We start from the raw sequence: 11,314 nt of genomic DNA on the forward strand, positions 1-11,314 counted from the left end.
AGTGTCCCGGGGCTCCCCGTACGGGCCACCATCTGCCGCAGCCCGGCTGGCTGGGCAAAATAACCGGGGGGTGACGAAGAACTTGTGTAGATTGATACAGCAGGAGTAGGAGCCATTTATTGCAGGACAGGAGCAGTATTTATACATTCCACACAGCTTATCTAATTAGCATAAACTAGATACATCAGTCAACCAATAAGGAATCTCCACACTTAATGGCTCGCTTTTGTTACTTCTCAAACCACTCCCTCTGGCATTTTGCCAGGTACCATCCAGACTTGTTTACGAACTCTAACATTCCCCTGGCAAAATGCCAGGTGTTATTTTGACTTGTTTACAGACTTCAACAGGGTATGTGTGTGGGTGGGGGGTGGGGGCAGACTCTTTCAGCATTCTACTGCTGCCTGAAGTACTAGGATTAGCAACTGCACCTGGCTGGGTGAGGGTCTCTCATGGAGCTCTTTGTATTAGGAAACAGTATTAAGCTTCATCTGAGATTCTGTGGAGCTACTTGGATGTCAGGATCATTTGTGAAATACGTCCCAGGTAGTTTGCTATTAGTAATAAAGTCCCAATGTTTGAAAATGAAATAGTTTTTGCAACTCAGAGCACATTCTTTTTTACCCCTGCAATGCTACTCTCACTCAAATTTTTATTACTATTTATTATCATGAGAAGGCTATAGCTATGGTGTAAATAGAAATAAGGATCTTCCAGGCTTCCCCCTCTTAGCTTGTAACCATTTCTTACTAATAACTCCTCCTTTTGTGTTAGAGGAGGGCAGAAATGAGAGGAAAGGCAGCCAGCATTCTGGGAACCCCAGCCCACAACACCAGAGGGATTACATCATACAGTTGAATGCTATGTAATCTGGGGGCCTTCAGAAAACAGGGTGAAATGAGAAGTGTTTTTCAAAAGTTGTGAGTTTGAGCAGCTTGGGACGCTGAGGCACAAGGATTGCAAGTTCAAAGCCAGCCTCAGCAACAGTAAAGCCCTAAGCAACTCATTGAGACCCTGTCTCTAGATAAAATACAAAATAGGACCGGGGATGTGGCTCAGTGGTTGAGTGCCCCTTAGTTTAATCCCTGGTAGCACCCTTCACTGCCAAAAAGAGTTGTGAGTTTGAATCTACAGAGTGATCTTCAGATGGGGTGTAGCATTGATTCCTTTAGCTGTAAGAAATAAAAATGTGTGCACTGTATTTCTCCCTTTGTCTTTGTGGAAAATGAGCCACAGAGCTTGTGTAAGCTAGGATGTTGCCTGGCATATTATTACCATCGATTAGCTACAAAGAACACTTTATTCATGTATGATGATGATAACTATGCCACCTCCACATAACGGGGTCTTTTGACTACAGACTCCTAGGTCTGGTTCCTCTTTGGATTTTCTCTAACACTGTCTGTGTTGCCCTCCAGGATGAATATGTGCTATACTATTATGGCAACCTCAGTGTGCCTGTGGGGCGCTTCCGGAACCGTGTGGTTTTGGCGGGAGACCTCCTACAAAAAGATGGTTCTCTGCTGCTCCAAGATGTGCAAGAGGCTGACCAGGGAACCTACACCTGTGAAATCCGCCTTGAAAGCGAGAGCAAGGTGTTAAAAAGCAAAGTGGTGCTGCATGTGCTACCAGAGGAGCCCAAAGGTATGGGGATGCTTAGATGGGGCTGAGGGCAAGGGGCAAGGGTACTGATTTCATGGAGCAAATGCCAGCCTTTGGCTAAGTAGTTACCACCAAGTGAGTCTTGAATAAATGATAATTATTTTATTCAATAAAAATCATGATAATTATACTTTAAACATATTCTTCCTCACAAAAGTCCCGTGAAATGTATATTATTTTTTCCATTTTTCATGTGGTAACTGAGGCATAGAGAGGTTAAGTGACTTGCCTAAGGACACATTTATTAAATGACATAAGCTGTACTTAAGCCCTGATGCTTCTGACAACAAAGTCCATGTTCCTTTCACTTTTCCTTGACACTTCCTATCTATCAGTTAGCCACTTCGATGCCAATCCATATTTTATAGCTACCTATGTTAGGTGTCCTGAAGGTTATAAAAGAAGTGAACAGATTTCTCTAAATTTTTTACATCTCATTTTCCCATTCATAGATGGAGGAAGTGGCTTCAGGAGATCAGTGTTTTGGTGTTTTTTTAAACTGTTCCTTTGTAGATGCCTTAAGCTCCAAGGAACTGATAGCACAGAGGGTGCTATATGAGGGGCATGGGTTGGTAGAAAACCTACTCAGGTAGGACCCCCAGCTTCCACCTCCATTGCAACCAAAGTCCTTTTCCTTTTCCTGTTTTGTTTATTGAGTTGCCAGGTCAGATTTTGTTTAAAGAAAGAATTCTGCATCTTTAAAGTAAGATTGTGATCTGTGGTGGCCCAAGTCATGGAAAGACAGGCATTCAGAAAGTTCCTTCTTCTCTCTGACTAGGTATTAGCTGGAAGGAATGCAGTTGAGACTGCAATCAAAGAAGGCATTATGCTTCCAGAACAGTCTCAAGGACAAGTATTTTAAGCAGCAGCAGTAGCTGCTGGATTGGTCTCTAAAGCAGAGGTAGAGAGGGTCAACCAGTAGGGTGGAAGCTGAAGCTTCATTTCTTCTCCAGAAGAGCATGAAGGCACCAAAGTAGTGGTAAATGACAAGGATTCCTTCTTATTTAGTGATAGCAACATTATTGGGAAAAAGGTAGACTAGAATACAGCACTACTGAACAGCATCATGCGTGGTTACCCATTCCACTAACATTCTGAAATCTTTCATCATGTAAATATTTTTTACTCTTTTATAATAAACTAATGATATCCAAACTAATAAGATTCAATGTCTCTAAAATTTAATTTATTGTATTGATCTCTAAACAAAAATATGTAAATTAAAAATGTTTGAAAGTCATAGGACAAGATGCATTCATTATCAAGTGTGGTGTAGAAGGAATAGTCTGTGGCCTCGGGGAAGCTTGCTATCTAGGTAAGGAGGGAGATCTGGGTTTCCCTCTGCTGCTGGCTTAGGTCCGTAGCTACTCAGCTCCACCAATGAGCTCCTCTGGAACACCCTGCCTTCCTTCCTCATTTAGAACACCCACAACACCTGTTCATTTGTATCTTCCCTGCTTCTCTGTTTCTATTCATCTGTGACCAGCTCTGGGCATAGCACCTGGTACAGAGAAAGCAATCAATAAACATCTGTGTAAAGATGAAATTCTTTAAACATCCCTCTGAGTCTGATTTCTAAAAAGAGTTATAGAAGGTAGTCTCTGGCACCTCCTTCATGTTTCCTACTTTTTCTCATTGAAATTTTTCTCTTAATTCCAAAGCTATGGTTCTTCAAGAAAAGGAGGAAGGTCAGATGCTAGTATTCCTCAGTCTTTCTCTTAAAAAAAAATTTTTTTTTTTTTTTGTGGTACTGGTGATTGAAACCAGAGCCTTGCCCTTGCTAGGCAAGTGCTCTACCACTGACCCTCATCCCCAGCATTTTTAAAATTAAAAAAAAATTTTTTTTAGTTGTAGATAGATACAATATTTTTATTTTTATTTATTTATTTTTATGTGATGCTGAGGATTGAACTCAGGGCCTCACAGGTGACAGGCAAACTCTCTACCACTGAGCTACAACCCCAGCCCCACTTTTTAAATTTTGAGACAGGGTCTCGTTAAGTTGCCCAGGTTGATGGCAAACTCATAATCCTCCTGACTCAGCCTCTAAGTCTATGGGATTACAGCCTCTATGTCTATGGGATTACACCCTATCAGGCCCCAAGGATATCTTTATGCTTCCTTTTTCTGTCTTCATTCTTTAGTGCTATTATTTAATGCCTAAACACTTGTCTAAAGCATAGCCTTCAAAATGGGTGCCTCTTCCTGCTTAGAGATACATTGGGAGCTTAAAAAGGAGCCAATCTCAAGAGTTGAAGAAGCCATGAAAACATGCTAGAACCACATTAGTCAGATATTTCCCCAGTAGTTGGTAAAGCAGCTTGAATTTATCTTTCCCTTCCAGTTAGAATGGAACCATATACAACCCCTCACAATTTTTCCCTGTGTCCCAGTAGGAACTTGTTTTATGGAGGTTGTCTTTTTCCATGTGGAAACTCCTTTTTATAGTCATCTATAATTTTCTCTGGAAAAGTAATCATTCAGTTTATAATTTTTATTAATGATTCTATTACTTTTTCAGTTATTTTAAATACTGATAGGTTAAAAGTAATAAAAAATTAATAATATTAACTTCCTGTAATTTTCTAGAATCAGCCACCCTTCTACTTGTGTGAGATGGTACAGTCTGTAAGTGAAAGAACATAGAGTTTGTTTTCACTTATTGGGCCTGGATTTGAGTGCTGGTTCTATCCTTTACTGGCCGTGTGGCTTTGGGCTCTTTCACTTTGCTCTTCTGCAAAATGGGAAGTGATATAGACGTACCCCAAAATACTGTATGACTAACTGATAGACTAGGTATAAAGTGTCTAGCATGTGCCTGGTGCATTAAAAAGACTTAGAATGTTCAGTTAATATTATTTAAAAAGAGAGTTCAGCTCTTAATGTGCTGATGAAATCAGAGGGAGGCACCTTCCCTACTGGTATTTTTGGGAATCAATTTTCATTGCTTTCAAAATAATTCCCTCTATTGAATTTAGAATTCATAATATTTTCTTTTGCTTTCCTCCCATTGTGCACATCTCCTGCTGGGCAGGATGATCATGTTCTCCCAAGGAAAGGGTTTAGATGAAAAGTGGGCTATGCACTCATGGGCTTTTCTCAATGGAACTCTCTCTAGATAAGACCTAAGCTTGTGTCTCCCTATATGCCCTTAATCAATTCTTTTTTTTAAAAAAATTTTTTAATTTGTTTTAATTAGTTATTCATGACAGTAAAATGCATTTATGCGCTTTGATATATCATACATAGATGGGATATAATTTCTCATTTTTCTGAGTGTACAAGTTGTAGAATTATATTGGTCATGAAATCACATATATACTTAAAGTAATAATGTCTTTCATTGTCTATCTTTTCTATCCCCAGATCCTCTCCCCTCCCCTCCCTTCTCTTTCCTCTACCTAATCTGAAGTAATGCTAATCTTCTCTAGTGACCCCCACCTTATTGTGAATTAGCATCCACATATTAGAGAAAACATTGAGCCTTTGGTTTTGGAGGATTGGCTTATTTAACTTAGTATGGTATTCTCCAACTCCATCCATTTACTGACAAATGCCATAAATTTCTCTCTTCTTTAAAGCTGAGTAATATTCCATTGAGTATATATACCACATTTTCTTTATCCAATCATCCTTTAATCAATTTGTAATCAACTTTGTGATTGATTTGTGTAGGGCATTTGGAAAAATCAAAAACATGTGTCAATTGTTTTCTTTTCAGGGACCTCTTGAAATGACTCACAATGAACATATGGTGGGGTCAGCTGCTCATAAAAATAGGCAGCAGAAAGAGCCCAGGAGTAGGAAAGTGAGAAGCAGTAGAGAGGGGTCAAGTGGAGAAGGTAGGGGTAGGGGAGGGCAGGGTTGGAATAGAATGAAGAGTCAAGGGAAAACTGTCTACTGTCTTGTCCTACTTTGCAAAAGTTCGGTGATCTATACTGAAACCAGAACTGGTCCTAAGCAAGTCCTAAGACAATTTGTAAAAGAATAAAAGAATTTGAATAAAGTTACCCTTGATTCATTTTTTTAAGCTCAGAGAACCAGTGGGTTAAACATAAGAATTAAGGTTTTATAACTTTCCACTTCCTGTTTATGCTAAAGAGATGTGGGTATCTTAAGTTGATGAACAGAAAGTGGGACTTCAAGATTTTCTGTACATCCTTTAGTACAGACTTGATGTGAAGTTAGAATTCATGGGAGGAATTCTGAAAAGAAGGAAAGAGAAAGGAATTAAAGGGCACCAGAAAGAATTTATTGCAGTATGAAGACAGCAGAAACCTCAGACCTGCCATTTATAGGCAGTTAGAGGGTATTTCTTACTCTTGGGGATGCCATGTTGGTTTGAGTGAAGGGCCTCTGTTACTTTGACCTCATGGAATCATCTGGATTATCTATGGAGGGAATATGTACAGTGTTTGGCGGTGACAGTGATTTTTGCTGTTGAGAGTCTTTGGCTAACATTCTCTAGAAATTCTTTTACTTCTACAGATTATATTTTGAGCCTAACTTGATTTACTGTTTTATCCCCAGAGGTCACGGTCCATGTGGGTGATTCAGCTCTGATGAGATGTATTTTCCACAGCACAGAAAAGAAACGCCTGACCCAGGTAGACTGGATGTTCTCTTCCGGAGAGCATACCAAGGTAGGAGGAGGAAGCATCACCATGTAGTAGAAGCCTGTGGCTGGTGGCAGGACAGAGCTGGGAGAGGGACAGTCAGTTGTCAGATGCATGAGGTGGATGGCATTACAAGAGCTTGGGCTTTAGAGCTTGTTGAACAGCTCCTAATTCAGCTGCTTGGCTGGGCAGCTTTGGCTTCCGAGTGGGAAACGTGACACTAATGGAGAAGAAGATAATGAGGATGATGTTTAACTTTTAAGGTTGTCAAGACACTGGCGTGAGTACATAGATGTAAAGCATTCTGCACATGACTTAGCCAAGGCATCTTGGTTTCCTTCTTCTCTTTGTAGAGTTCATGAGAGAATGAAAGGGATGATTTCTCTTGCCTAGCCAGGAAAGCTATGGAATAAATATAAGAATTTGATTACTTTCTTATTCTTATTGGGATTGTTTTGTGAGTTTTGGTTTGTGCTCCATTGTTCCCTTTATGTGATAGAGGGAATTTTCCTTTTTTTTTTTTCAAGTGTTGGGATTTGGTGGATCCTGGGGGCTGGGTGAGGGTCATTTCATGGGAACTCTGTAAAGCCATAAACAGCAAGTTAGTTCACTAGACTAGTAGATCTTCACCATGATATGTGGTGATATATTTATGGATGACGCTGTGTGTGAGGGGCATTCTGGGTAACTTATTATTAATAAAAGTTAAGGTACAAGGTTTATAAAGGCTTTCACTTTTATAAATTAAAACATATGGTAGTCATCCCTCTAGCAAGATAATTTGCACTCCCTTGATTCCTATATGCTGATTGAGTGGGTCAGAAAGGATGGCATTATGGAGTAGGGGGAATTACATGTCATGCATTTTTTTCTTTTTTTGTACTAGGGATTGAACCCCCAGGGGTGTTTAACCACTGAGCCACATCCCTAGCCCTTGTTAATATTTTATTTAAAGATAGGGCCTCTTGCTGAGTTGCTAAGCCTGGCTTTGAACTTGAGATCCTCCTTTCTCTGCCTCCTGAGCTGTGGGGATTACAAGTGTGTGTCATTGCACTGGGCTGGCTTTATTATGCATTTAAATGTTGTCCATCAAATGATTCACCGCAGAAGGAGATGGGAGGTTTAAGGGCCAGATCTCTCCATATGTGTTTGTGTCTGTATGCCCAATACCTTTTCTTAAAAGCTTAAAGAAATTTACATACCTTTATAAAAAAAAATTCTAACACTCCTTCACTTAAATATTTTTTAAGCATTTACTGTGTGATAAACACTCAAAGCCCCTGTCCTGATGCAGGACTTGCAATCAAGATAATGGGGAGATAATAAAATGGCAAAGAAAAATATATAATACATTGAGTAATAGTTAGAGCTATAGAGAACCATTAAGCTGAGTTTTGTGGTTATTTTATGTGGGTGACACTTGAGCAGTAGTCTGAAGGCAGTGGGGGTGGGTGAACCACGAGTATGTCTGGAGGAAGCGTCTCAGTCATAGGGAGTGGCAGTGAAAGACTCTAAAACCAGGACTCAAGGAGCAGCAAGGAGCTGATGGAGGAAGAGAAAGTAGAAGATGAAACCCAAGAGGAAAATGGGACTGTCAGTTTGTGAAGGGCCTTTTACTTTAAGCAGAAATGAAAGGCCGTGGGAAGGTTTTGAGCAGAGAAGTGAAAGACGTAACTTAGGTTTTTAAAGGCTCATCTGCTGAGAATAGATTGTAGTGAAGAATACGCAGAGAGGCCAGTAAGAAAGTCCTGTGGGAACCTGCATAAGAGATGCAAAGGAGGCTTGGACAGCAGGAGGTGAAAAGTGGCTGGGGTCAGAATGTATCCTGAAGGTAGAGGAGATCAGAGTTGCTGAGAAGTTAGATGCAAATTCTCCAGGAAAGAGAAGAAATTAAGGATGACCTTGAGATTTTTAGCCTGAGCCTCTGGAAGAAGCCATGGCCATGGCTGTTTACCAGTGTGATGGACTGAAGGAACTGGCTTAGGGGAACAATTAGGAGTTCAGTTTTAAATGTGTTTCAGGTACCTATTGGAAATCCAACTGGAAATGCCAAAAAAGTGAACATGTGGCTGGGTGTGTTGGTGCAGGCCTGTGATCCCAGCAGGGTTCAGGAGGCTGAGGCAACAGGATTTCAAGTTCTAAAGCCAGCCTCAGCAACTTAGCAAGGCTCTAAGCAACTTAGCAAGACCCTGTCTCAAAATGAAATATAAAATGGCTTGGGGATGTAGCTCAAGGATTAAGTTCCCCTGGATTTAATCCCTGGTACTAAGAAAAAAAAAAAAAAAAAAGGAACATGTGCTCTTACTTTTTTTTTTTTTTAAACTGGAGAAGTGCAAAAAACAGAAGCCCTCTATTCCCACTTTAAAAAAAAAAAAAAAATCCTTCTCTTCTGAGGAAACAGCATGCATGATTTCATGATGCTCTTCATAAGCACATAGATACGTGTGTGCACTTGAATTGCTGTTATCTAGCACATATACACACATGTGTGCACACAGCTTTGTTGCATAACACTAACATGCACCTGTGTGTGCCCAACCTTGAGTTACCTAACACTTTCTGAGGCCTGAGATAGTCCTCCCTCCCTGCTTCCCCACATCCCCTTGCTGCCAGTCCTCCAAAGCTCATGCTTTTGCCTTTCCCTTCCAGGAAATCGTCTTACACTATGACCTCAAATTCCAGTTTCCTGAGAGATACTTCCCTTACCAGGGTCGCTACCAGAACCGTGTAAACCTGGTGGGAGACATTTCCCACAACGATGGTTCCATCTTGCTCCAAAGAGTGAAAGAGTCTGATGGAGGAATCTACAACTGCAGTATCCACCTGGGGAACCTGCTGTTCAGGAAAACTCTTGTGCTGCATGTGACTACGGAAAAGTCTCAAAGTATCTAACATTTGATTGGAGAGGGCTGAGGGACCTTAGCTGATAGCAGGGCCAGGACTAGAGTGAGTAGAAAGGTTCCTAGGCTGAAAAAGGGAAGGGGCTTGCTCCTAGGTACTCATTGTGGGCCGGCCCCGCCCTGAGAGTGCTGCCTCCTTCACCATGACTCCTTAAGGGCCTGGCTTCCCTTGCCCTGGTTTTGGCACTGCTGCGGGGCTGAGGAAAAGGGAGCTAATGTATAGACCACCAACCCTATGCCAGTGTAGACTACTACTACAAAGATTCAAGAGCTCAGAGACAGCTTGGAATTGAGGTCCAAACCCATTTTTATTTGGCTTAAAGGGAGTCACTGCGTGCTCTGTTATGGAAGGGAAAATGATCCTGAGCTGGTGAGAGATAGCAAGGATCAAAGAGAAAACAGGAAGGTATCAAGCCCAAAACGGACGGGTTTTCTGGCATACAATGTGCATCCAGGCCAGTGGTGTGTAGGAAAAGAAAGAGTCAATTGTGTTGACTGAGAGAGGTTGATAGTGAGGGGTTAACGTTAAACCATAACTCGTTTAGCAGTCAGGATGTGGCCTGTGGACTTTGCTGGGGCCTTCAGGAGCTGACTGCGGTTGACTGGGGGTGGAGAGGTGGGGGTAGGATGGTACATTCCAGAACCTCAGGCTGGGGGCTTAAGTCTGTGGATTCTTATTAATAGCAAAGGTCCCAGCCGGAGAGGGAAATAAGACAGATGCATCTCTTAAAGAACTACCATCTCTATATGTGCTTCACTCTCAGAATTCTTACCACCTCTTCACAGAGAAAATCAAGCCATGGTGGGGGCTCATTCACTTCCAAGTCTTTCTACACATGAGTATCTGTTCCTGATCTTATCTCTACCCACTGTCCTGAGGGAGAAGAAGCTCCCTTCTGCCCTGGGCTTATCCTGTTCTGTGCTTCTGTTATCCTCTCCCTCCCAGGAACCTCACACCAGGGATCTTTGGGCTCTTGCTGTCTGTTGGTTTCAGCAGATAAATATGCTTAATTCTTCATCTTACCTGAGTCCTTACCTATTCTAGCTCTCATCCTGTATCTTTATTTTTCTTAAAGCAGCTTTATTGATATATATTTCATATACTGTACAATTCACCCAAAGTATAAAACCCAGTGGTTTCTAATACATTCTGATTTGTGCAACCATCACAATAATCAATGACAGTTCTTTCTTAACATAGCCAACTAGCTTATAAGGGGCTGCACTGGGCATCTTCCTGGCTCATCTCCCATTAACTCCTCGCTGCACCACATTCTGGCTTCAGCTATCTTTACTCTAGCCTTCCTCAGCCTTCTTTCCCATGTAGTGTTGGATGCTCTATTCTGTATACATTCTATGTTGGATGTAATTAATCCACTTATATATGTGTCCCTTGGTGTTGTGGGAAGTTGGTTCCAGGACTCCCCACAGATAACCAAAATCTGTGGATGCCCAGTTCCTTTTATAAAATATTGTAGTATTTGCATATAACCTATGTACCCACTCCTGTGTACTTCAATTCATCTTCAGCTTACTTATGACACCTAATTCTATGTAAATAGTTGTTATATTGTATTATTTAGGGAATAATGACTAAAAAAGTCTGTACATGTCAGTACACATGCAGTTTTCCCCCCAGTCATGTATAGTTGATTGAATCCATGGGTGAGGACCCCAGGGGTATGGAGGGTTGGTGTGTGTGTGTGTGTGTGTGTGTGTGTATTTCAACTCCACCAAAAATTTCCACAGATCCTTCAAATACTACATGTCCACACCTACCCTTGTGTACCTCTTCCAAGCCCATCTCCCCAACCTGTTAATTTCATCATTATCTACACATTTGTGTAAACATATGACCCTTCTGAGTTTGGCTTATTTTGCCTTACATAATGCTCTCAAGTTTCATCCATTTCTGAAAATAGCATAATTTCATTCTTTATTATGACTGAATAAAACTCCATTGCCACTGCCGTCTTTTTAAATCACAAATCAGAAATTCTGTTCTATGGCTTATAATCTTGCAGTAGTTCCTCCGTTGATTACAGAAAAAAGAAGAAGAAGAGGAAGAAAAGAAGAAGAAGAAGAAGAAGAGGAGGAGGAAGAGGAGGAGGAGGAGGAGGAAAGAAGAAGGAGGAG

At 41.1% G+C, this 11,314-nt stretch overlaps 1 protein-coding gene across 4 annotated transcripts in view; it reads left to right on the forward strand.

The window, feature by feature from the left end:
• Positions 1-11,314, forward strand: part of Jaml (junction adhesion molecule like) — a 33,239-nt gene that overhangs the window by 13,735 nt on the left and 8,190 nt on the right. For all 4 annotated transcript variants that reach the window (XR_007344577.1, XM_048795907.1, XM_015489809.2 and 1 more), the window contains 3 exons: positions 1,419-1,644; positions 6,193-6,305; positions 8,928-9,162. Coding sequence is in view for 3 of the 4 variants with exons in the window: in XM_048795907.1 (XP_048651864.1) it covers positions 1,419-1,644; positions 6,193-6,305; positions 8,928-9,162 (574 nt within the window). In the remaining variant the exon portion in view is untranslated. The remainder of the gene's footprint in view (positions 1-1,418; positions 1,645-6,192; positions 6,306-8,927; positions 9,163-11,314) is intronic.

This window comes from Marmota marmota, unplaced genomic scaffold, assembly GCF_001458135.2.
Source record: "Marmota marmota marmota unplaced genomic scaffold, marMar, whole genome shotgun sequence".
Lineage (NCBI taxonomy): Eukaryota > Metazoa > Chordata > Mammalia > Rodentia > Sciuridae > Marmota > Marmota marmota.